Source organism: Dromiciops gliroides, chromosome 1 (genome assembly GCF_019393635.1).
Source record: "Dromiciops gliroides isolate mDroGli1 chromosome 1, mDroGli1.pri, whole genome shotgun sequence".
NCBI classification, from domain to species: Eukaryota; Metazoa; Chordata; class Mammalia; order Microbiotheria; family Microbiotheriidae; genus Dromiciops; species Dromiciops gliroides.
In genome coordinates this window covers 700,822,436-700,849,236 of record NC_057861.1, presented here as the reverse complement: position 1 = coordinate 700,849,236, position 26,801 = coordinate 700,822,436, and the positions used below count along the sequence as shown (strand labels likewise).

Sequence of the window (26,801 nt, the reverse complement as noted above, 5' to 3'; positions counted from 1 at the left end):
CCAAACCTAAACCACCTGAGAGTTTGGACAGTTTGAAAAATTCATCATGGATAAATTTTTAAATCGCTTTTTAGGATTTGGCCCCTTGTGTTTTTGAATCAAACAAGTTGAATTGCCCTTTCCCCGTGTCCATGTTTGGCCATTGTGGTGTAGACACATCACTGATAAAATCCCTTTTGTGTTAGAAGAAAGTAATTAGAATGATGTTGACCAAGGTCTGAATGGAGAAGCAGGGACCCTGTAGATATTTTATAAGGGCCCTGGAAACTTTAAAATTTATATGTGTACTCAACTCCTTGAGAAAAACATTCTTCAAGAAGGGGAGTTAGTCAGTCAACCAATCGATCAATCAAGTATTTATTAATTGCTTACTATTTCTCAGGAACTGGGAATACAATTCCAGAGAATAAAACAGATGAATAGTCACAATGAGCTTGCATTCTAATGAGAGAAACAGCAAATAAATATAGAATAGATAAATGTTCTATTTAGTAACTTAAACTAAAGCTTAAACATGAACAAAAACTTTGGGGATAACCTGTATAGATGGTTAAGACCCTGTGGAAGTGAGGATACTAGAAATTGGCAGGGGTCAGGAAAGGTGTCAAGTACAAAATGGCATCTGAGCTAGAAGAAATAGAGGACTTGGGGGGGGGGCAGAGTTAAGGAAGAAGTGCATTCCAGATGCAGAAAAAGGCAGAGTCAGGAAGAGATGGAGTGTGGTGAGTGAAGAACAGAGAGAAAGCTAGGTGTGCTGGATCATAGAGTGACGAGGGAAGTGGGGCCATCTAGACTAAAGGCATATACAGAGGCCGCACTGTGCAGGGCTTTCTTTAAAAGCTAAACAGAGGAGTTTGTGTTTTGTTTTATAGGCAATAGGAAGCTACTTGAGTTGATTTAGTACAGGAGTTATATGATTAAATCTGTGCATAAAGTAAGTTATTTTGGCAAAAGTGTGTGAGAAAATGGGTAGTTGTCTCCTCTCAATGTGGATATAACAGTCAGTCATACTCCTCCTGACCTGTTTGTAAGACAAAGGTCTTGGATCTCCTCTTCCCCCTCAGGCTAGCAAGGTCACATGGTTGAAGGAGCCCTGGTCTCAATAAGGTCCGCTCCAGAGTTGTGTCCATATAAGGAAGTATAAGGTCCACTCCTGAGTTATGCCCATACAAGGATGAGGGGTGGGAATACTGTATTCAGATTAGCTAGTTTTTGCGCATAGATTGTAACCCTTGAGTAATCGGACCAGTGATGAAAAAGGGAAGGGTCCATTCCTGTTAGGGACTAGGGTATAAAACAGGGCCTGCAAGCCCCCTTTCTGGGCACCCACTAGTTGCACACTAGGGTGCCTCCTTCTTATGAGGAGGAAATAAAGAGCCTTTGCCATACGCTGTTGAGTTCCTGAGAATTATTGAGAAGAGGATAGTTTTTTTCCCTCACAAGTGTATAGAATGAACTAGAAAGTTTGCAAACAACTTGAGGCAGGGAGATCAACTAGGAGGCTATTGCAATAACCTAAGAGAGTGTTGATGAGGGCCTGAACCAAAGTGGTAGCTGTGTAAATGGACAGAGGGCTGGAGTATGTAAAGAATTGTTATTTGAGGTTTTTATGACCCCATCTTTTTGAAGAACTTTCATTATTTAATTTGAACATTTTTGAACAATGCTATGCTAAAGATTAATGAAAACCTAGCAGTTCTAGAGACAACCAGAATCCAGAGACAGCCAGAATCCAGACCAGAGTCCAGTTCCCCTGATGACATCTCAAGCCTCTTTTGAAGACAACATTTTAAGGACTTTAAATGGACATTTTTGGTTTTTGTTTTTCCTTCTGTTGCTATATACATCATCTGTAATATGTATTTTCCTTTTCCTATATTGTTATTAGTATATTGTTTGTTAGCATTGGTTAAGATATTCCGTTATTTTTTATATATTTATTGTTTATTATTTATTGTTCCATCAAGGAAACACCCCATGTTTCTTGACGAAACAAAGCGGGGGATGTAAAGAATTAATTGTTATTTGAGGTATTTATGACCCCATCTTTTGGCTAGAATTAAAAAAAAAAAAACTTTGGTGCACTCACTGGCCTCTGGGGCTCCCGCAAACGGCACAGTGCTCCACCCACTGGTTACAGCCATCACCATGGTGCTGGCACCTCAAGTCATCACCACTTGCTGATGCCTACATGGGCCTGGCAAAATTATAATGATTGGAAGCCTGGTGAGGGCAGTCATGTGACTATCAGAGCAGCCAGCCAATTGACTGGGGCCTGGGGGTGGTCAGTCTGGGGTCTGCTGGGAAGAAGGGATTTTTCCACCATTCTAGCTTGAAGCTGGAAGGCAACAGGACATTGCTGTGTGTTCTCAGCTGATTCCTGGGCAATGGTGTTATTCAGGTTGTATAATTTCCCTTTTCCCCATTTTATTTCCTTTCCCTTGATCCTACTGATCCTGTTTGTGGTTTTTTTTTTTTTTAAGTTTGTTCTTGTTAAATAAATCCTGCTCTGTTTTGAGGGAGGCTGCCAGTCTCCTTCCTTGCCCCAATATTGTGGCGAGCCGCTTAGGTAACACTCCCCAATTAAAAATTGGTCGCCACAAGTGCAAGGAATGTTGTCATTTGATTGGATATAGGGGATGAAGGACAATGGGGGTCCATTGTCTAAATGACAAGCTGCAGATCCCAGAAGGATGGTGGTGGCTTCAACCTAGGTAGGAAAGTTTTTTTGTGTGTGTTTGTGTGTGTTGTTTGTTTTTTTTAAAGTAGGAAAGTCTTAAAGAGGAGAGGGTTCATGAGGGAAGAGAAGTTCAGCTTTACCCATAATGAATTTAAGACGTCCCTGGGACATTCAGTTGGAACTATCCAGTGGACTATTGGTGATATGACCTTAAGTTCAGTGGAGTGACTGGGGCTGAATATGTAAGCCTGGGGGTCATCAGTATCGATATGTTCATAAAACCCATTAGAGCCGAATGGCTGACCAAGAGGGTCCAGAGGGAAAGTAGAACAGGGTCCAGCACAAAGGTGTGGGGATCACCTGCCTACAGGGGCAGAATGTGCACAATAAATCAACAAAGAAGACCAGAAAGGAGTGGTCAGACAGGCAGAAGGAGATCCAACCAGGAGAGAATAAGGGCGTACATAGAGATAGAGAAAAGACCATCTGATCTGACCATTGGGACATCACTGGTGACTGGGAAGGCAGTTTCAGTTGGGTGATGAGTTTGAAAGCCAGACTACACAATATTGAGGAAGGGTAAGAGGAGAGGACGTGGAGATAGCAAATATATACAAGCTCCTTTTTAAAGGAGCTTGGCTGAGAGAGAGGAGGACTGTAGGGTGACAGTTTGAGGGGAGAGCATAGTCTAGTGAAGGTTTTTCAAAGCACTTTTTTTCAAGATGGGTATATTTGAAAATGGTAGGAAAGAAATCAATTGATGGGGAGAGATATTTGGTGGGGTAATTGAGGATGTGAGGATCTGGAGAAGATGGGACAGGACGGGATCAAGAGCACATGTAGGAGGTAAGCTGTGGCAAGGAGAAACTGGGGAAGAAAAGGGAAATGGGAAGGGTGTGCAGTTGCTGGCACCACTTTGTGTGATTATTCCCTTGCTACATTCTTTGGGCTGCTTAGGTAAATGAGATAGTTACAGTGGAATTTAGTCTGTGGAGGAGCTAGCTAGCTTTTGCATCTTCATATTGTAGATTACCCATTTCAAAGCCATTGTATAGATCACTCAAGAGGAAGCTTGTCATCCTAACAGAAGGATAATGTGTTCTTTGTCTGAAGCCATTTGTCTGTGGCAAAATCAGAATTTTTGCTTAGAACCAGACCCATCTGTGGGGTCACCTGGTACAGATTTCACATCTTGGGAAGCAAGGCCAGGAAATAAGAGGAAGACAAGGCCAGTGGAAGGAGGAGCAGCTCTCAGTGCTGCCAGGAATGCAATTACTGGCAGAAATGACTAGCAAGCTAGTGATGCCAAGGGTGGACATGATGAGACCAGTGAAACCGTGCCAAAGTGAATGTGAAGAGTGGGAGAGCACAATAGAGAGAAGAGGAGATAGGAAATGGTGCAAAGGAATTGGAAAGGTGGGTTGGGGGAAGGGGGAATAATTGAAAGAAGAACTGATTTCAGAGGGGTAATCCTGATAATTCAGCCATCAAAAATGATTCCACAAAGCAATATGAAACCAAACCTCTTGACACCCTGAGTTAGGGTGTTAGTGAAACCTGGGTATCTACAGCCAAAAAACGGAGACGGCTTTAAAAAGACTGAACTGATATTCTTGAGTGTCAAGCCCTGGTTTTGTTTTGTGTGTGAGAGACTTGATTCATGCATTAACCAGAAAAAAATGTCTTATCTGTACATAGGATAGCTTGAAGAAGAGGGGAAAAAAGGAGCAGCCAAATTGAAACCTTGTTAAACAAAATTGGTGAGGTCTGATGGAGCCAAACCAAGACCAATCTTTAAGAGCTTATTTCATTTTCCCCCCCTCCGGACTGAAACCTCTTTGAATTGAAGCAACTGATCCTGCTCTAAGCTTATTAGTGTCAAGCCTTATGTGTTTCTGTTCCTTTCCTATTTACATTTTATTAAAGAATGATGAAGTTGCAAAACCTTGCACTTCAGCCTTCAGCATCGCCATAAGCATCCAAGTTCCTTAATAGAAATAGAATGTTTGTTGTAGAGGGATTTGACCTTTATTATCCATTTTAACAAAAATTACAGTACTTTGAGAAGAATCCTAAGCCCTTAGTTGATGTGACATTGACAGAACAAAATCTTTATAGAATGAGAAGTCTTTTAAAGTCATACAATTTGACTTGCATTATACTACATGTAGGTTTCAGAAAAGGTTTCCTAGGTAGGTAGGTAAGTGATGCAGTGGATAGAGTGTTGGAATTGGAATCAGGAGGACTTGAGTTCAAATCCAGCCTCAGACATTACTAGCTGTGGGACCCTGGCTATGTCATTTAATCTTTGTCTACCTCAGTCTCCTCATCTGTAAAATGGGGATGATGGAAACACCTACCTACCATAGCCCAGAACACCTTCTCCACAACAAACAAATGTATAGTTCAATGGCCTAGTGGATAAAATATTAGACCTGGAGTCAGGAAGAACCAAGTTGAAATCTGGCCTCAGACTTACTAGCTGTGTCCTTATCTGTAAAATGAGAATAATAATAACACCCACCTTGTAGGGTTGTTGTGACTCTCAGATGAAGTGATCATAAACTGATTAGCCTAGTTCCTTGACACATAGTAGTCACTATATAAAATTTAGCCATTATTTTTATTATTGATCTGGAAAACCAAGGAAAAGTCAAAATGAGTAATTTTTCCAGCCTAGCACAGCTTTCCAAGAAGCACAAAAAGGTCTGCAGATACTGGGGCGGGGGTTACCTGGAGTGTAGCATGGTGGAAAAGAGGCGCAGCAATGGGGAAGCAGCCAAGACAGAGCAATAGGGCAGGAGGGACAGGTGCAGAAAGAAATTCCAGGGGAACCTTGGCCTATGCAAGAATAGGTGCCATCTGGCAGCTTTGTTACCTTTTACCCAGTTCTGGCTCATGGTTGCAGAGAGGAAAGGCTGAGAGGGAGCATGGACTGCCTTCTCTCTGCCTGGAGCAAGGAACAAGTTCTGCAAATGTAGCTGTGTGGCTCTCATCTTAGGAGCGGAGCAGCAAGGACTCAGTTCTAGCCTTTAGTTCAGCATCTAAGCCTTGAGTGGAATAATGAGAGTAGGAGTCCCAGACCAAAGGGAAGTGAGCAGTTCATTGCTCTGAATCTGCAGAGCCTCTCATTGGATTAACAGTGTCTCACTCCATTTGCAGACAACAGAAATGCAAAATGAACAAACCACCAGACCCAAACCTGAGTTGGGAACTTGCAGAGCTTGAACTAATAGGGCAGTGAACAGACTTCCCCTGGTTCACACCAATTTGAGTTGCTGAAAACTTGTAGACCCAGACCGAGCTATGAAAGCAGCAGGATTTAAGCCAAGATGGGGAAGAAAAGACAGAGACTCACCCGAGCTCTCCTCCAAACCTTCCAAACAACTTTAAATAATACTTCAAAACAAATTCTATAGGGGCGGAGCCCACAAAAGGACATGGAGAAACAATTTTCTAGCCCAAAACAACTTGGAAGGTTGGCAGGAAAGGTCTGTTGCATCAGGGTGAGAGTAGAGCACTGTCAAGCACAGGTGAGCACAGGCTGTACCCCAGCAAACCAGCAATAGGCCTTGGGGTCTATTGAATCGGTGACAGCAGTGGCAGTTTCCAGACCTTTCAGCCCACAGATGGGAAGGGGGTTGGACAGTTTATGAGAAGGAGATTACAGGAGTCCCTTTGTTGGCACTGAGGGCAGGACTCTATTGCATTGCCCATAATTGGATCTGGGTTGCTAACTGTTGCTTCTTGACTTGCATGCAGGTTTCTCAGGAGACAAGTAAAATGATCTGTACTCCTGTCTCTGAGGACCTGCCACATTTTGTTTTGATCCACACAGTCAAAGGCTTTAGTGTAATCAGTGAAGCAGGAGTAGATGTCTTTCTGGAACTTCCTTGCTTTCTCCATAATCCAGTGAATATTGGCAATTTGGTCTTTAGTTCCTCTGCCTCTTCAAAAACCAGCCGGCTCTTCTGGTAATTCTTGGTTCACATATTGCTAAAACCTCACTTGTAGAATCTTAATCATAACCTTGCCGATGTGTAAAATGAGCACAGTTGTTCAATAATTTGAACATTCCTTGGCACTGTCCTTCTTTAGGAGTGGGACATAAACTAACCTTTTCCAGTCCAGAAATCTTGGGGGTGGGGGGGAGGGCGGTGGAGGGGAGGGGAGACAAATAATAAATAGATAAAATCATTAACTAATTTGATAAGAAAAAGAAAGATGAAAACCAAATTACCAGTATCAAAACTAAAAAAGGTAAATACACAGGCACTGAAAAAGAAATAAAAGCAATTGTTTAGAGATATTTTACTCAAATATATGTTAGTAAAACTGACAGTCCAAATTAAATGGATGAATATTTATAAAAATTTAAATGTCTTAGATTAACAAAACAGGGAATATGATACTTAAATAACCCTATATTAGTAAAGGAAATTGAACAAACCACAAATGGATTCTCCCCAAAAAATCTCAGAACCAAATGGATTTCCAATATAATTCTACCAAACATTTAAAAAACAATTCCAATAGTAAATAAATGATTTGGAAAAAATAGGTAAAGAAGAGATCCTATGAAATTCCTTCCATGACACAAATATGGTTTTGATATCTAAACCAAGGAGAAAAAGAAAGAAAACTATAGACTACTATCAATATCCCTAATGACTATTGATATAAAATTCTAAATAAAATATTACCAAGGAATCTACTACAATATCATACAAAGATCTTACACTATGACCAGACTGGATTTATATAAACTATGTGGGAATTTTAGGACAATGTTAGGAAAACTACAAGCATAATTAACCATATTATTAACAAAACCAACAAAAGTCAGATACAGAAAAAACTCACACACATCATCTACATTTCTGAATATTACCAATAAAATCCAGCAGGAAGAGCTAGAAAATGACTATAAATTAGTATAAAATACTTATGAATCTTATCAGTCAAGATGCCCCCAGGAATTATATGAACACAACTATAAAAAATTCCACAAGAATAAAGATAGATCTATATAACTAGAGAAATACTAATTGCTCATGGGTAGACTGAACCAATATAATAAAAATTTCAATTCTACCTAAATTAATTGAATTATTCATCACTATATTAAACTACCAAAGAATTACTTTATAGAGCTAGAAAAATTGTAACAAAATTCATTTGGAGGAACACAAGGTCAAAGAATATCAATTGAATCAGTGAAAAAAGATGGAAAGGAAGGGGGCATAGCAGCACCAGATCTCAAAACTATGCTACAAAGATATAATAATCAAAACAATTTAGTACTGGTAAGAAGGAGAGAGGTTAGTAAGTGGAACAGATTAGACACACAGCATACAGAAGCAAGTAATCACTGTAACCTAGGGTTTCTTAAACCAAAAGAGCTCAGCTTTTAGAGCACTATTAGATTCACTATTCAACAAAACCTGTTGGGAAAATTGAAAAAAAATCTGGTGGAAACTAGGTATAGACCAACATCTCACACATATACCAAGTTAAACTCAAAATGGGTACATGAGTTATCCTTAAAGAGCAATATCACAGGCAAATTAAGGGAGCATGGAAGAAAGTACCTGTCAGATCTTGGGAAGCTATGGATAGGGGAGGAGTTCTTAACCAAATGAGATCACAGGAAGCAAAATGGCAGATTTTATTTCATATGATCAAAAAGGGTTTGTACCAACAAAACCAGTACAGCTAAAATTAGAATAAAAGCAAGAAACTGGGGGGGAGGGGGAGGGGAAGTTTTTGCAGTAATTTTCTCTGATAAGGTCTCATTTCTAAAATTTATAGAGAATTGGGTCAAATCTCTAAAAAATACTGAGCCATTCCCCAGTTGATCAAGGGTCAAAGAATAAGAAATCCAAGTTAATATTTGCCTATGAAAAAATACTCTAAATCATTAATAATTAGAGAAATTAAAATAATAAGGTACCATCCCACTCTTGCTATATTGGCCAAGATGACAAAAAATTACAAAGATGACAATGCTGTAGGGGCTTTTGGAAAACATGTAATGTACTATTTTTTCTTCTTTTTTAAAAAAACAATTTATTTGTTTGTTTACTTTTTTTCCAGGTAGTAAGGGTTAAGTGACTTGCCCAGGGTCACACAGCTAGTAAGTGTCAAGTGTCTGAGGTCAAATTTGAACTCAGGTCCTCCTGAATCCAGGGTTGGTGTTTTCTCCACTGTGCCACCTAGCTACACCCCTTAGACTGCCTTTTGACAAGAAACAGCATAGGTATTTGTGTTTCTATGAAGACATAATAAATCCATCCCTGCAATTTCACCCAATAGGTATTTCTCTCATACTGATATACAGTTCATAGACTTTGTAGCATTATATATTCGTACTCCATGTACTAATCAGGGAGAGACATGTGCTCCTATCCATTAGTTTAACTATCGGGATTAACCTGTTGGATCATCTGCTATTTTTTTTCTCTGTGCTTAGATTTTTCCAGAGGTTAGTCCACACAATTGTGGATTTGATCTTCATGTAGTCTTTTAGATTTACTCTCTTCCACGAGTAGAGACTATATCTCCAACTTTGACCAGCCATTGTGTATTTAGTTGTCATTAATATTCACATTGTTTTATATTTTTAATCATCAGTAAAACTCTTTATGCAGGATATTACTATGCTTAAACAGTTGACTCAATAGGCTTAGTAGCATAAGAGCTAAGAGTTATAATTCTATCTGCCTCATTTTATGCTTTGATTTTGGAAGAATTAAAATACTTCTGTTATCTCTTATTTTATCTAAGCAAGTGGGTATAAAAATGCTGTTGTACTGCATGGAGTTACTATTTACAATATCTGGATGAAATTATCCCAGAGCACTTTGCTTTTTTTTTTTTTTTTTTTTTGCGGGGCAATGGGGGGTTAAGTGACTTGCCCAGGGTCACACAGCTAGTGTCAAGTGTCTGAGGTCAAATTTGAACTCAGGTACTCCTGCATTCGGGACTGGTGCTTTATCCACTGCCCCACCTAGCCGCCCCCCCAGAGCACTTTGCTAATAGAAGAGACTAGAAATACTTAATAGTGTGTACTAAATTTTCGAGTCCTAGAAACAAGAATATGTTTAGCTGAGTAACAAAGATTCTGGCAACCTTTGTATCGCTGTGATGGGGAGCATGCCATTGATTCACTAGAGTAGTGGCTAACAGAGAAGTTCCATGGCTGAGATTTGATCCCTGGTTTGAAAGTGAACTGCCAGCTTAATAGGAGATGAAGGAGGAAGCAAGTCATTCCTTCTCAAAAACATACTCAGGTCTCAGTCCTATAAGTGGCTCTACCCCAAAATAAAATATAGTCTTTATCCAGTTGGGAACTTGATTAATTTAATTTTGTTTTGCATTTTAATTATTTTTTCAATTATCAAGCATTTTATTTCTCCCTGCTAATACACCCACAGGAGGAAGGGGAAGGAGGGGGAAAAAGCCTTTGCAGCAAATATACATAGGCAAGGAAACCCCCTATTGGCTATGCCCCAAAATGTCCATCACATCTCTACCAGGAGGTGGGCAACATTCTTTACCATTGGTTCTAAGGAAGCTTGATTTAGCTTTGTGTTGAGCAATTTATAAGTCTTTCAGAGCTGTTCATTTTGACAGTGTTATTGTAAGAGTATAAATTTTCTTTTGATTCTGCTCTCCTCGTTCTACATCAGTTCATGCAAACTTTCCTAGGTTTCTTTAAAACCATTTCATCCTTTTTATAGCTCAAAACACCATTCTATTACATTCTTACACCATAATTTGTTCAACCATTCCCCAACTAAGGGATACTACCTTAGTTTTTAGTTCTTTGTCACCACAGAAGGACCTATTAGAAATATTTTTGTATATAGAACTTCTTCCTGTTTCTTTAATCTAAGGGCATAGGCCTTGCAACGGTATTGCTGAATGAAAGAGTATGCACAATTTAACAACTTTTGGAACATTGTTCCAAATTTCTTTCCAAAATGGACAGACCAATTCACATCACAAGCAGTATATCGGTGTGCTCCTTTTCTGGCAGCTCCATCTGTTTGTCACTTCCTTCTTCAGTCTGATGGGTGTGAGGTGGAACCTTAGGGATGTTTTCATTCACATTTCTTTTACTATAGTTATTTGGAACATTCTTTTGTTATGACTAGAGATAAATTTCTTTCCTTAAGAACTGCTTGTTCGGGGCAGCTAGATGGCGCAGTGGATAGAGCACCAGTCCTGGATTCAGGAGTACCTGAGTTCAAATCCGGCCTCAGACACTTAACACTTACTAGCTGTGTGACCCTGTGCAAGTCACTTAACCCCAATTGCCCCTCAAAAAAAAAAAAAAAAGAACTGCTTGTTCAAATCCTTCGATTCCTTTTAAAAACAAAAGTTATACCCACCAAAAAAAGGGGGATGGATAGCTACTATTAGGTGTTTGGAAATTGGGTCCAAGAAGTTGGCATGAAGTATTGTGCCAGTTTGACTGTAATGTAGTCACAGTCAACAGAGCAGGGTTTCTAGGCTTTCTTCCTTGTAGTGCTAACTCCTTTTCTTATTCCCAATGATCCTGGTTTTTCTTTTTTTCTCACATATCTTTGAACTGTGCTTTGGTTTCTGAAAACTTTCCCAGAAGGATCTTGGTTTGTACAAATGTATCATCATAGTTTACTCTAGACTTCACCCTGGGTACCATTCAGAGCCAGCATTTGATCATTTTTGCTATTCTGTTCTGCAGAAGGTGGCTCTGAATGGGTGAGCCCTGGTCTTCAGAACACCTGTGTTCTGGTTTTACTTTGATTATTGGCAAGATTTTGGTCAGAGTGCTTTTCTGTCTGTTCAAAGGGTATAGTACTAAAAATAGATGGCCCTATTTTTTTAATAGAAGCATACTAAGAAAGTTAGATGCAAGGAAGAAAAGTGGTGGTGGTGGTGGTGGTGGTAGTAGTAGTAGTAAGTAGTAACTAAGTAGGAGTAAGGAGTAGGAGTAAGGAGTAGGAGTAGTAGCTCATGTTTCTATAATGTGTTAAAGTTCACAAAATGCCTTCCTCTTAACAGTCATGTGAAATATGAGTAGTATAAATATTTTTCAACATCCCCATTTTACTTAGGAGGAAACTGAGGCTTGGAGAGCTTACATGATATGCTCAGGGTTAGGCAGGGAAAATTGATTGGAGTTGGTGCTTAATACTTGGTCTTTTGACACCTAAGATCAGAGTTTTTTCCACTACACCATCCAAAATGAATCCTCTTTTCCTCTGGTTTCCCATTTTGTATGTAATTGGGGCACATTGGAATGAATTTCCTGTCTACCTATTATCTCCTAAAATACCTAAGGTCAAGGAGCATTACTCATTGAGGGAAAACTCCCAGGATTCCATTTCCCTAAAAACTATTAAGTCTGAGTGCAGAGTGTTTTGCCACAAGGTGAGGACTCTGATTATTGTTGTGTGTTCTGGAAAGCAAGAAGTTTTAAAAGCAGCAGATAGGTGCACTCACCTGCAAGAGAGGCAAGCTACAGTTGAATCAGGGAGCTTTGCCATGGTGTCCTTGAATCTAGGAATCCTAGAAGAATCATTGTTTCCCCGGAGTCAAGGCAAGAGACTTGAGCAGATCTCTAACCTCCCCCATGAGGCTTTACAGGATCTCTTTCCTGCCTGGAGAGGCTTCCACAGATCTCCAGGAGACTGATAACACTGAAACCTAAACCTTTTACCACTGGGCATGTAAATTCAGAATCAACTGTGTCCCTCTCTGATATGCTGGTGGATTAGTGGGGATTAAAGAGGAATTAGATTGAAATCCCTCCAGATTTTGTAAGAAATCACTCCCACTTCTATGGGGAGGAAGGGGGTGCAGAGAGAATGTTAAGAATGGTTCTGTTACCTGATTATTTGCCCTTGTTAATTGCTAATAATGATAATAGCAATTTATATTGATGAAGTCCATTAAAGTTTACAAAGTCATTTCTTCAGGGGCAGCTAGGTGGCACAGTGGATAAAACACCAGCCCTGGATTCAGTAGGACCTGAGTTCAAATCTGGTCTCAGACACTTAACACTAGCTGTGTGACCCTGGGTAAATCACTTAACCCTCATTGCCCTGCAAAAAATAAAAAATTTTAAAAACAAATTTTTTTTAAAAAGTGATTTCTTCACAACCACCCTGTAAAATACAAGTATTGTCTTCATTTTACAAATGAAGACATTGAGTCTCAGAGAGGCTCCCATCAGCTTCTGAAACTCCTTAGCTTCCTTCAGAGCTTAATTGAGTCATCTTTTGGGGGGGGAGGGCAGGGCAACGGGGGTTAAGTGACTTGCCAGGGTCACACAACTACTAAGTGTCAAGTGTCTGAGACCAGATTTGAACTCAGGTCTTCCTGAATCCAGGGCCAGTGCTTTATCCACTGTGCCACCTAGCTGCCCCTGAGTCATCTTAATTAAATGTTTTGATATTATACATCTAGTTTCTACTTTGATTGTAACAGAACAGACTCAGGAATGAGGCCTTGTCTTAGTTCACTTATTACAATTACCCCCAGACCCTGAGTGGTAGCCAGAGGTTCAAGAGCTGAGCACTGCAGTCATCAATTCTGTGAATTTGAAATTCTGTAAGAATTACTTTAATATGTGGGAAACATGTATTTGCCAACTTTGTGCAGAATGAATAGCAATATTATTCTATGCTTACCTTGGGATAAAACCCCTCAGGTGAAAACTAAGTCATTCTGACAGTGTCTTTATTTTCTCTTTCTCGGTTTCCTTTTCAGGTTCTTAAAATTTTGATTTGCAGTTATTTTGTTGCTTTTCTTTTCCACATTCTCTTTACCAAGATCTTTTTTATTATTTTCATCCCAAGAATATGAACCACGTTGAAAATTAAAACTTGTATATACACATCATCTCAGAAAGGAGGAATTGGGTGTTGTCCACTAGGTCAGTAGTTATTTCGGTGAGGGCAGTTTCCCCAAATGGGAATTGTAACTCGGGTACTTGTTCTTAGTGGCTTCTCGGGAGGGTCATAAACCTGAGATTTCACTTCAGGAGTCATGGCACAGCAGTTTGCTAAGTGTCTCCTTATTACTCAGAGACTATTTGCCTCGGAACCTGATGGCATTCCGATTTTTAAATAGGTTTGGAGTTTTAGGTGGGTCATTTGTCCATCTTAAGTATGGGTAGAGTTGTAGTTCGGTTCTTACTTTACTGGAAAAGCTCCTTTAGGATACTCTACTGTATCTGCTTTCTGATACATTCTTGAAAAGTTGCATATAAATGAAATCTTATTTCCCATTGACTTCCATTACCCTTTGAGAGGTGCTTCATCTTATCTGATTGATTGTAGCTGTGTCTGGTATTTAGTTATCAGTTTCCTTGCCCTTCAGCCTCTTGTCAGGAAGTTAATGATCTGTAAACAAACACTTAAATATGAAGAGCTTCAGAAAGAGTGCTGGGCTTCTGTACAGAAACTTGTTCTATTGACCCACAATCACAGAGAGAGAGATGTTTCCTAGGAGCATAAATACTTAAAAATACATAGATGTCTAGGGAAGGGAAGTGCCTTACCCAAAGCCCCACAGGTGCTAGGAGCAGAGCTGGGGCTTTAAGATGGTTCTTTTCATAACCAATAAAGTCACTTTTCCTGGTAATGGACTCTTAAAGCATCAAAACTTTCGATGTTAAGCATATTTAATGGAAGCCTTTCTAAAATATGTTGTATTCTAGTCTTCCTTCTTAAACATGGGATGGCAAATATAAACATAATTAAATTTTATCTTGGTGGTTGAGGGTCATGTGAAGATATGGAATTTGGCCTTCTGTGCCAGATGGCCTTACACTCTTAATGCCTTTCTGCCTTTTTTGTATGTTTTTTTCCTCCCTTTTTCGTATGTTTTTTTCCTCCCTTTTTCCTCACTGTCAGCTATCATTTCTTGCTTCTCTTAGTGATTTTGCTGCTCTTCTCAACTGCTCTCAAATTTTACCATCCTATTTTAAAATGGCTGGTTTGATGGCAATCCAGACAACAATTCACACTAAAGAAAGTCAGCAGGCTCTGCTTGAAGACCAAGGGTTTTTCCTTCTGATTAAAGGACATAGACTTTGTGATCTCTGTTTTAGGAGCTCAGAGACCTTTTTTGTTCCCTTTGGAAATTATGATAAAAATAGTTGTGTCTGCTACATGAGTGAAATTGACATGATTGAAATGATATTCTATTCTGAATAGGTGTGCCCTAATTTTATCTGCTTTGTACAATGAGGGATGGCTAATCCACTGTTGGTGGAGTTGTGAAAAGATCCAAGGGCAGCTAGGTGGTGCAGTGGATAGAGCACCAGCCCTGGAGTCAGGAGGACATCAGTTCAAATCTGGCCTCAGACCTTAACACTTACTAGCTATGTGACCTTGGGCAAGTCACTTAACCCCAACTGCCTCGAAAGAAAGAAAGAAAGAAAGAAAGGAAGGAAGGAAGGAAGGAAGGAAGGAAGGAAGGAAGGAAGGAAGGAAGGAAGGAAGGAAGGAGAAAAAGATCCATCCATTCTGGAGAGCAATTTAGATAACCCAAAGGGTTATAGAACTGTGTATACCCTTTAATCCGACAATACCACTGCTAGGTTGATATCCCAAAGATATCCCAAAGAGAGAAAAAGACCTATTTATACAAAAATATTTATAACAGCTCTTTTTGTGGTGGCTAAGAATTGGAAATCCAAGGAATACCCATCAATTGGGGAATGGCTAAACAAGCTATAATGGTGATGGAATATTATTGTGCTATAAGAAATGACAAGCAGGATGATTTCAAAAAGGCCTGGAAAGACTTGTATGAACTGATGTATAGTGAAATGAGCAGAACCAAGAGAACACTGTACACAGAGACAGCACTATTTGGTGAAGAACTATGAATGACTTAACTATTCTCATCAATACAAAGATCCAAGGCAATCCCAAAGGACTATTGATGAAACATACTATCCACCTCCAAAGAAAGAACTGATATTGATGGAACACATACTGCAGCATGCTATTTTTCACTTTCTTTCCCTTTTTTACTTTTATTCAAGTTTTCTTATACAAAATGACTAATATGGTCATGTTTTACATAATCGTACATGTATAACCTATATCTGATTGCTTTCTGCCTCTGGGAGAGGGGAGGGAAGGAAGGGAAGGAGGGATAAAAATTGGAACCCCAAACTACAAATAAAAATGTTTATTACTTTAAAAATAAAATAAAATGAACAATGGGCTTGGAGACAGGAAGATTTGAGTTCAAATGCCACCTCAAAGAGTTAATTGCTGTGTGATCCTCGGAATATCACATAATCTCTTTTAATCTCAGTTTCTTTATCCGTAAAATGAGGGGATTGGACCCATTGTTCTCCAAGGGCTCTTCCAACTCCAAATCTGTGATCCCCTTGTATTAAACGTAGCTTCTTCGAACCTCTACATGTAACATAGCACAGGCGGGTTTTAAAAAAACAACACACAATGATTTAATAAGATTTTTTTTAGCTTATCATCTGAGCCCTCAGTATACTCCCAATTGAATCCCTCACAATCAAAACAGTAAAGGAAAGCAACATAAAAAGTCATTTTCCATTTGCAAAGTGTAATTAACTTCCTGGACTTATTATACAATGCTTCCTTTTCCATCGGTGTTCTCAGAGTGTAGCATCGTGCCTAGCACACAGTATTCACCTAAGAAATGCTTGTTGATTTACAGATTGTTAAAATAAAGGATAAGTGTGTGATTTCTCAGTTAATGTCAATATTTTCAACCTAAACTTTTTTGCCTTTTTGGACCTGTCTTTGTTAACATAATTTTATTAATTATGTACTCTTTTTTTGTTCCGTTTTATTCACTTTGTGGTACATCATTTAAGTCTTGCTATATTTCTTTTAATTTTCATGTTGTTTATTGTGACAGTAATATTCCAATAAGAAGGCTTTGATTCTGAAACAAATCCAGCAGTTTGTTTAGAAGGTCTCCCCTCATGGAAGCCTCCGTTTTCTATCCTTCTCACAATTCTCTCCTGTTAACAAGTTGTTTGCAGATTAGAAAAGAACATCCATCAGTCTCTTCTTCTACCCTTCCAGTCCCTCCCAAACACACCCAGCTGAAGCCCTGGCCAGAAACCTGTGGGGCCAGAGCTGGATCTTGTTTGTATCTTTGTAAGGTTCCAGAGGGCTATGTCCTTGGGAATGTTGGCTTTGTGCTCTGGGTACCTTTGGCCATGATAGAGCATAGCACTCCCATGCTACTCTGTGCACAAGGCATAAAAAGAACCCGGGGCACATAGGTGACAGCCCTGTGACGACAACAACAGCTCAAAGCATTAGGTTTGGGGTATGTATTCTTCTATGTGGATGCATGTTATAGTGTTCTTTTTAATTACATGGAACATACTTTGATTGGCTAATGGGATCAGTCAGTCATTCACCATTTACAAAGTCCCCACTATGTGCCAGGCACTGTGCCAAGTGCTGGGAATACAAAAAAAGAGGCAAAAGATGGCCGCTGCCTTCCAGGAGCTCACACTCTAATGGACTGTGAGGGAAATAAGGGAAAGTAGAGCTGTTTTTGATTTACTCAATTCATTCTTTTCTTTCTTTGCTTCTCTCAAAATTAGGTAGTGAAGAAAGTGAAGTCCATGCAGATGTTCCACACCCCGGTCACCTCAGCCATACAAGGAGATAGATTGGGCATCTGTGTGACCCAGTTTGACCCCAAGTTGCTAGAACGGGGGCTAGTGTGCACACCTGAATCTCTCCACACCATCCATGCTGCAATCGTGTCTGTTAAGAAGATACCTTATTTTCGAGGTGCTCTTCAGACAAAGGCAAAGTTTCATATAACAGTCGGTCATGAAACAGTGATGGGAAGGGTGATGTTTTTCAGCCCAGCACCTGATCAGTTTGATTGTGAGCCCCTGGAGGAGAGCTTCGACTTTGCAAAGGAATATCTGTATCAGGAGCAGTATTTGTCCAAGGATTCCACCACTGCGGAAGAGGACAAGAAGAGTGACCAACCTGTAGAGAAGTGGCCAAAACAGCAGTGGGCTCTCCTGGAATTCGAGAAGCCCGTCACCTGCCCCAAATTCTGTCTTGTGATTGGCTCTAAACTCGACACTGATATCCATGCCAATACTTGCCGACTGGCCTTCCATGGGACCATGCTGCAAGGGCTGGAAGATAAGAACTACACAGAGACGTTCCTGCCCAGGCTGAAGGTGTACAAACTGAAGCACAAGGAGGGACACGTGGAGAGGGTAGGTGGTCTCATCTCTTTTTTGGCTACTGGGTTCTTAGAGTCATATTTGGGTCGGAGGGGTTTGCGAAAGTTCCTGGCAGACATTTGTGATGTTCCGCTTTAGTTGCTGGTAGTGACCACTTGGGATCAGAGAAGGTACTCTGACTCTTTGTACAAGCTAACTTGAAACAGGATCTTTAAATATCATGGCTAGGCACCAACTCTGATAGTAACCTCCTCGCTCTTTAAATTGCCTTTTAGATTTTAGGTGAAAACAACTGCATGATGTTCCGTTTTCTGGAAGGCTGAGCTTAAGGACTGTTGTATCTTCATTGGCCACTAACACTCCCACTCAGGAACAGTCTGTTGATAAAGAAGCACAGTACTGTACCATCCTGAGCTAATTCTAGAATTTTTCTAAAATTGTTGTTGTTTGTCCTTTGTTCTCAAAGAGGACCATGACATCAGGGTGATGTCATGACTTGCAGTAAATTGGATTTAAGTGAGGTGAGGCTGTGCAAAGTCTCCAGCCTCACTCTCTCCTCCAGAGCCATCTGGGTCCAGTGGCAAAGATATACATCAGGATGACTGGAGATGGCTCTGGATGTTTGAGGCAATTGGGGTTAAGTGACTTGCCCAGGGTCACACAGCTAGTAAGTGTCTGAGGTGAGATTTTGAACTCAGGTCCTCCCAACTTCAGGGCCAGTACTCTATCTACTGTGCCATCTATCTGCCCCAGCAAATGAGATACTGCGCTTTGCCAGACTCATACTACAGTTATGTATTTTGTTCAGATTCACCAAATCAAGGTCTATTCTAAGTCTCTTTCATACTGCTACTGGCTCAGTTTATACCTGGGCATCCTGCTGCTCATTCTGAAGTAGCTTTAGCAAGTAGTACTTGTGAGTGACTTAGTTGCAGGACTGAGGCTGTAGGGAAGGCATTGGAGTGGGATAATGATAAAGTAGGCAACTTATTCATTCTAGCAGAGTCTTAAGAGTTGGTACTTTTTGTGCTCTGATTATGCCTCTACCCCAGTCTGTCTCTGAACCTCTTTCCTATCTATTGTTCATGATGAGCAAGGCCATTGTGTGGCCATAGTGGAGGTGTAGCCCTCATTTGTAAGTCATGGAAGTGGAGATTGTTTCATCAAATGCTTTGCAACCTTTAAACCACCATATGAACGTTAGTGATTGTTGTTGTTGTTGGTGTTGTTGTAGATAGGTAGGTAACCATGCCTGTATTTCGATGCATTTTTGTGCAAGACAAGTCAGTATAATAACTAAATTAATCTATTTATGTAACTGGTCTATGGGCTGTGTATGTTTTTATACATTTGAGAAGATCTCAGGAAGCTGATAGACTCTTGGAGAAGTAGAAAAGGACCAGCAAAAAAAAAATATCACAGAAAAGGAAAAATATGTTTTAGGAGTGTTGATTATTTAATGTACTGATGACTCAAAGGTGAATTCATTCACCATGATAAATCTAGAAATACATTAATATATTTAATATATTAATATAATTTCTGTCTAAATTTTATCCAAATGTTAAGAATGAGCTTAAGTTCCATGTTCCCTATCAAGCTTTCCTTGGTTGCTTCACCCCACAGTCATCCCTCTGTGTCCCTCCTTTGTACTGGTAGAGCTCTTAGCTCCAAGCACTCATTTGCCACTTGATCACATGCTTGTGGCTTCTCCCCAGTTCTGCTGTGAGTACTGGGCCACCTAGGACCATGTCCCAGTTGTTTCTGATATGGTGGGAAAATGGGGTACGGGGTTGGGGTTCTTAGGAATTCCTCTTTAAAGAATTACACCCTCTTGCACACAAAAGTAGTTAGAATAAGGTGATAGTTTATTTAGGAGCAAGGGAAGGGAAGGGTGGGGGGAGGGAAACCATGAAAGAAATCCTTGGACTTTCATGGGGAGATTTGGCATAAAGCACATGGCTCAGAGGTACCAAATCTCCTCAAACAGGAGACTGGAAGGTACTTTTATAGAGGACTGATGGGGGTGGCCCATCTGCCCGTGAAAAGTTCCTTTAGTGAGAGAGGACCATCCCCCACTGGTGGTAGCTGGGGGAATTGGGTGAGGAGTGGAGGACCATCCCCCTCTGGTAGTGACTAGAGGAATTGGGTGAGGGGTGGCTACGGATCCCTCTTCAGAACACAAAGGCCGAAGCCACACCCAAATTTATCTCCCCAGGGTAAAGGAGACCAGAATGAAGGGTAGGAATCCCAAACTAGCTCAGTCCGATTTGGTTCAACTTATCTCTCTAGGCATTATCTGTCCTCTGGTTTAGTTTCTCAAGGAGAAGATTCCTCGGTGTGCCCCAGAGAAATTCTGGGGTGCCCTACACCTCATGACATTTCCATGTGCCCTCTATACACAGGATGCTTTGTGTGCACCGTGGCTGCTCAGGGAATTATTTACTGAATCATTGAACATGCAGAGGAACATTGACACAGGAAGTATCCTGAAGAGTTTCACTTTGGCCCCTTCCAGACCATCCCCACATACTGACCTCACTTCATCATGGGCAGGGGCTTCAAAAGAAATCAGGGGTGGCTAACAAAGCCCACATTGAAGCACGTGTGTGTGTGTGTGTGTGTGTGTGTGTGTGTGTGTGTGTGTGTGTGTTTACAGCAGCCTGAGACATACTAGAGATTCCCTCAAAGTACTGAGATGTCCGTCTTTGAGCATCAGTGAAATGACTGTCATGGGGATAATGGGGTATGGGGTTTGGGGTCTTTAGGAATTCCTCTTTAAAGAATTATACCCTCTTGCACACAAAAGCAGTTAGAATAAGATGGTAGGTTATTTAGGGGCAAAGGAAGGGAGGGGAAGGGAAACCATAAAAGAAATCCTTGGACTTCTCATGGGGAGAGAGGCATGGCACAAAGCATGTGGATCTGAGATACCAATCTCCTCGAGCAGGAGACTGACAGGTACTTTTATAGAGGACTGATGGGGGTGACCATCTGACTGTGGAAAGTTCCTTTAGTGAGGGAGGACCATACCCCACTGGTGGTCGCTGGAGGAATTGAGGGGTGGCTGCTGATCTCCCAAGCCATCTCCTCAGGACACAAAGGCAGCAGGCACACCCAAAACTTATCTCCCCAGGGTTTAGGGAGACTAGAATGAAGGGTGGAGGTCCTGAAGCTAGCTCAGTTCCATCTGGTTCCACTTATCTCTTTAGGTGTGTCTGTCCTTTGGATTAGTTTCTCAAGGAGAAGATTTTTTTATGTGCCCCAGAGAACTTCTGGGGTACTCTGGGCCCATAACATGACATTTGTGTGCTGCAGGAACTGAGTTTTTTGGTTTTATTTTTGTTTCCTTTTTTTTAAGCATTTCTTCTGGTTGATAAAAAACTATGAATCATTTGGCCCTGTTTTATTGCTGAAGGATGACTAAGATTTGAAAATAAGTAAATCGATGTGTTCTTCATTGTTTTGTTATCTAATATGTTCCTATTGTTAAATAAGGAGATGAATCTGCACACTTTTTGCCTCCTTCAAGTTACCCTCTCCTTTTCATAGGTGCTAAACAGTAATTATTTTAAGGATTTTTACCTTTATGGAAGGTGGGAATTTTGATGAAATTAAGTTCATTTGTTTATTAGAAGTTAGGAGCACATTGAAAGACCCCCATTGTTACCATAAGATCTTCCTCCCCACTCTGTCTCAAAGACAAATCACTGGAGACATCTAGCGTAAAGCCTCAGGCTCATTAAATGTTCCTTGTGGTATTCCCTGAATTCCCTAGCAGTCTAAAGGTCTGCTGGTAAAGGAGGCCATTGCTTCTTGTTCCCATTGTCATTCAGTTTGGAGTATTTAGAATCCGAATAATAAATGTCTCCAGTCTTGGAGACATAGACAATGTGTTTTGTTTTTGTTTTAAATATTGCTTCTATTTTCTTTCTTTGAAGCAGAGAGTGATACCTCACATGTTATCCAAGAACTGACATGGCGCTCCTATCAGGAGTCACTCATCAAATTGAGGGAACGGCATGTTTTGGGAGGCGGGTTGAGAAGCTGGAAACTGTTCTTTCTACATTGTTTCAGAAGTGCATGAGAAATGCTCAGTACAGAGCCTGTTCTAGCACTTCCTGCATCTTCACGCCCGCTGGGCTTGACTGCCTCCAGGAATTCCCAGACCCGCCACAAGCCTGGGCGGCGGGGCGTGTTCCAGCTCTGTATCCTAGTCACTGTCAATTTCGAGGTGGACGACTGAGATGGGGACAGGCCAGATGACAGGGATGAGGTTAATGCTGCCCTCGGACAGTTCCTCCGCGCACACTCTTGGCCGGACATCATCCCGGCCCAGTGGAAGGAAGCACAGCTTGGGAGTCAAGAGATCTGCGTTTTAAGCCTTACTCTGCTGTCACCTTGGGCAAATTACTTTCCCACTCTGGGGCTCATTTTCCTCCTCTGCAAAATGAGGGGTTTGAAAATGATCTCCCCAGGCCTTTCTCACACTCCTACTTGGCCCAGCTCCCTCAGATCAAGCCAGAGCCCAGGTAGCAGGCCCTGCTGCTGTTCTCAGGGGGTAGAGTGCTCGCTCACCTGGTTTTTCTGCTAGGAGGCACTTTCCTTCTAGTCCATCTATTGACAGTCCAGAGAGTGAGACGTCTGCCAAAGTGACAGGAAGGCCTTTGGTGCTGAAAGACAGGAGTTCCTGCTCTTTCTAAGTTGGAGCAGGTCGCTGGGCACTGGGCTCTGGGCCCTGGACAGTGGGTGAGGACTGCCAGGGAGAGAGACAGTAAGAGTGAACTTGCCTGAAATAAGAAGCCACTTCCCAGGTTAAGTATTGAATTCTCTCCCCATTTTGACCTTTGCCCTAGGGGTTCCCTCATGGAAAATCTGACCTATGATTTCAGCTACCTTTATGTCAGCTCCTCATAAACATCAGGTGATTGGTTAGCCCAAAGCAGCTGATGATGGCTTTTGCTAGGCCTTGTGGCTCCGAGATGCTCTTGTTAAAGAACTGAGAGCCAAAACACCATCTGGGATTGAGTTTGGGGCAATAAAGCTGGCCTCAGGCGCAGTTGTCCTCTCCCTTGCAGGGGAAGAGGCTATGTCAGAGAGAGGCTTCCCTACACAGACCTCTTATGGCCCAGTCATCCCAGTCTGCAGAAGTCTGATTCATCGTGGCTCATGGAATACTATAATCTTAGTGTTACAAGAAGCTGCAGAGGCCTAAAGTCTAGCTTTTTGCCTCATGTGGTAATCATATGATCTCTAACCTGGTAGGTCCTTTCTTCTAACAACATCCCTTAGAGGGGTCTCTGTTCTCTTTTGCTTCCATAGTAGACAGGTAACTTGGGAAGCAAAGTACAGGCTGAGCCTGGCAAGGTCAGAGAAAGACAGAGGGCTCGACACTGACCAGTGGCCTGTGACTTCCTCTTGCTTGGTGGGCTTCTACCAAGGCAAAATGTTGAGTTGCCAGTGTAGCTGACCTGCGGAGAGCACCCCTCTGTCTCAGATGTCTGCCTTCCCAATGGGACCTTTCCTTTCACCAGGAAAGCTGAGCACATTCCTGTCCTTGACAATAGGACAAGCAGTTGCTGTGCTGAGGGGGATGGACATGCTGCCTTGTCTTGTGTTCTTCCCCTGGATTGTCTGTAGCTGATGCAAAGGGGCAGAATCAGCCTGGGGAGGGGAGTCCATCCGTGGCGGTGCCTCCCATAACTCACCCTCCACCTCCACAGCATAAATGCTGTAGTTTTCTCCAGGTCGGGACATTGCGCTTGGGAGACGGCCCAGTACAGCATTCTAAATCAGGAACTGAGAGGCATGAGCGGTCCTGGGAGAGAGGACAGGGGCGATCACTCATGGCTTCTCAGCCGAGCTTCTGGACTGCTAAAGTTGGCTTGGTGATAACAATCACAGGCTAGCTTTAAGTCTCTCTTCAGAAAGTAACTCTCATTAATGTTTGGGTTTAGCTAGCATCTTTAAAAAATGGTCAGGTGAACATCCTGACTTAGAATTCCTCCCTCAGGGAGATTAGCATTTTGGAGTTTCGTGCCGATTAGGAATAGCTGCCCTGGGACATGAAATCAGTGGTTTCTAAAGCTATTCTTGGTGACGCTGCATCCTCTATACACACTAGACCCCTGGAACTTTTTCTCCCAGGATTCTCACTTCTTCTTACCTTCCCCCATATCCCACCTCTTTTTGTGCTAGTATTTCTTGTGTCCATTCCCATTTCTTAGGTTTGGTAGTTGCCCCCGCAGACAGGCTGCTTAGATTATTGCTGGTGCCTGGTCCAAAAGAAGCTGCCCAGCCCCGGCAGGTCACTGCCATACTCAGGGCAGCAGTGCCTGTGTGGGACCAGAGGGCACATGAAGGGCTCAGAGACTGCCTGACCCAGTTACCTAAGCACAATCCAGGGGTCTGAGGGATGAGACAAGAGCCTGGGAGCCAGGCCAGAGGTACCTCCATCCATGTGTACCTCCAGATAGACACAGAAAGAAACCAGATGCTCCTCACCCGGGGAATGGCTGAACATCTAGTGGTGCATGAAGGTTCGGTAATTTTACTCTGCTGTAAGAAACAATGAATATGTAGGTTTTTGTGAATTGGATGTTGATGCAGAGTGAAGTCAGCAGAATCAGGAAAACAATACATACAGTGACAACAATATAAATGGAAAAGAAAATGAACTCTTTGTAATTATAATGACTAAGAAGTTTGGCTTTGAACAAGAGATGGGAAACGCACTGCCCTCCCTTCCTGCCAAGGTGGGGGGCTAAGAATGTTACACACACTGTCAGACCTTGTTGATGTGCTGGTTAGGCTCGCCAGACTGTTTTCTCTTTCTTTTTCTGTTCACTGTTAGGAGAGAGAGCTCACTGGATAGAGAAGATGGACACAAGGGGGTATTCAGAAATGAAGATCATTCAATAAAAATGTACAGCCAGGTGCAGTACTAAGTGCTGGGGGTACCAAAAGATGGGGTCTGCCCTCAGGGAGCTTACGATGTAGTGGGAGTGAGGGTATACAAAGTGAGCTGTACTCAGGATTGCTAGGAAGTAATTAATGGAGGGAAGGCCCTGGGGTGCAGAGGGGTTAAGGACAGTGTCTGGTAGGAGTGGGGATTTTAGTTGGGACTGGAAGGAAGCCAGGGAGGTCAGTCATCAGGTAAGGAGGAAGGGCATTCCTGGCATGGGGAGGCCAATAGGGAGAGTAATGCCTGGAGCCAAGAGATGGAGTAGTTTGTTTGTGGAACAGCCAGGAGGCCGGTGTCACTGGAGTGAAGCATAGGGGTTGGGGATGAAGGTGTAATGAGACTGGAAAGGTAGGAGGGGGCTGGGTTACGAAGGTTTGGATGCCAAAAAGAGCCTTTTGTATTTGATCCTGGAAGTGATAGGGAGCCATTGGAGTTTCTTGAGTAGGAGGGAATGAATGCTCAGACCTGCACTTTAGGAAAATCACTTCAATGGCTCAGACTTGAGGCAGACAGACCCAGCAGCAGGCTGTTGTAGAGGAGATATTACAAGCATGAGTACCTTTATTTGGAGTTTTCTCTTTTGCACAGATGTCTATGAAAAGAAGAGTAATGTTTTGTTTTGCCACCATCTCGCTAGCTTCTTTCTCCCCATGAGAACCAAGTGGAAGAAGTAGTCAATGTACACGTTGAAATGCAAGAGGAGAAAAAAGACAGAATTTCAAATAGACTAATTTGCTGGTGTATGAATTATAGGAAGAAAGATGTAGGATGTCGGACATATTCATATCTATACCTGACTAAATTCCTGTCAGCTGATCCAGGATGGTATATCTCTCCCACCTGGTCCAAGACTCATCTCTGCCATCCAATGGAGGATGCTTCCTACCTTTAATATTTGAGTAACCCCTCATATAAGATATGTTTTTGTTTTTGCAGGGCAATGAGAATTAAGTGACTTGTCTAGGGTCACACAGCTAGTAAGTGTCAAGTGTCTGAGACTGGATTTGAACTCAGGTCCTCCTGAATCCAGGGCTGGTGCTTTATCCACTGCACCACCTAGCTGCCCCCTGACATGCTCTCTTTTAATGCATGGCATACGTGGCTGAAACTAGGACTCAATTAAGATATAGCTATGCCATGGAGGTCTCCTGACATTCTAGAGTTATTTATTCTCTCTCTCTCTCTCTCTCTCTCTCTCTCTCTCTCTCTCTCTCTCTCTCTCTCTCTCTCTCTCCCCCTCTCCCTCTCCCTCTCCCTCTCCCTCTCCCTCTCCCTCTCCCTCTCCCTCTCCCTCTCCCTCTCCCTCTCCCTCTCCCTTTTTTTTTAACAGCTGAGTGGATGTAACATGTATAATAAATTGTCTCTTATTGGTTGAAAAAAATGATTAGTGTATAACCCATCAAGATTAGGTAAACAAGAAAATGTAGACCAGTATATGATGGGGATCAGCCCATGTGTGCTGTCCACAGGCACAAGCAGCCACTGGCGCCGTTTGCAAAACTCCTTATGACATGGGCAGGGAAGCTGGAGGACATCACCTAACCAACTGTAAACATACAGACGCCACTGGGAACATTGGTCTTGCTTTGAAGTCTGAACATGAGTTTGTTTGGTCCTGCTCGACTGCTGATGGCATGCTAAATGCAGTCATAGCACAGAGGTAACGGCAGTCAGGTGAATAACAATCTGTGTCTTTGCGTGTACCAGTTTAAAAAGTAAAAAGATGGAGGATGTATTTTCTTGCCAGCCTATTATTGATGTGGAGAATCACAGAATCTGGGACCTTGAAAAATAATTTCCCCAGGCCTCACTTTCCTTACCTATAAAATGAGGGCCCTTATTTACAAGTGATAAAGTTGAGGTCCAGATAGGAAGATGTGATTCGTCCAGAGTTACACAAGCAGTTAGTGTCAAGGCCAGAAGTGGAATCCAGC

At 41.8% G+C, this 26,801-nt stretch overlaps 1 protein-coding gene across 2 annotated transcripts in view; it reads left to right on the top strand.

Moving 5' to 3' along the window:
* The window catches only part of EEFSEC (eukaryotic elongation factor, selenocysteine-tRNA specific), a 296,244-nt gene that overhangs the window by 172,901 nt on the left and 96,542 nt on the right, over nt 1-26,801 (top strand). For both annotated transcript variants that reach the window (XM_043977987.1, XM_043977988.1), the window contains exon 5: nt 17,298-17,936. In XM_043977987.1, coding sequence (XP_043833922.1) covers nt 17,298-17,936 — 639 coding nt within the window. The remainder of the gene's footprint in view (nt 1-17,297; nt 17,937-26,801) is intronic.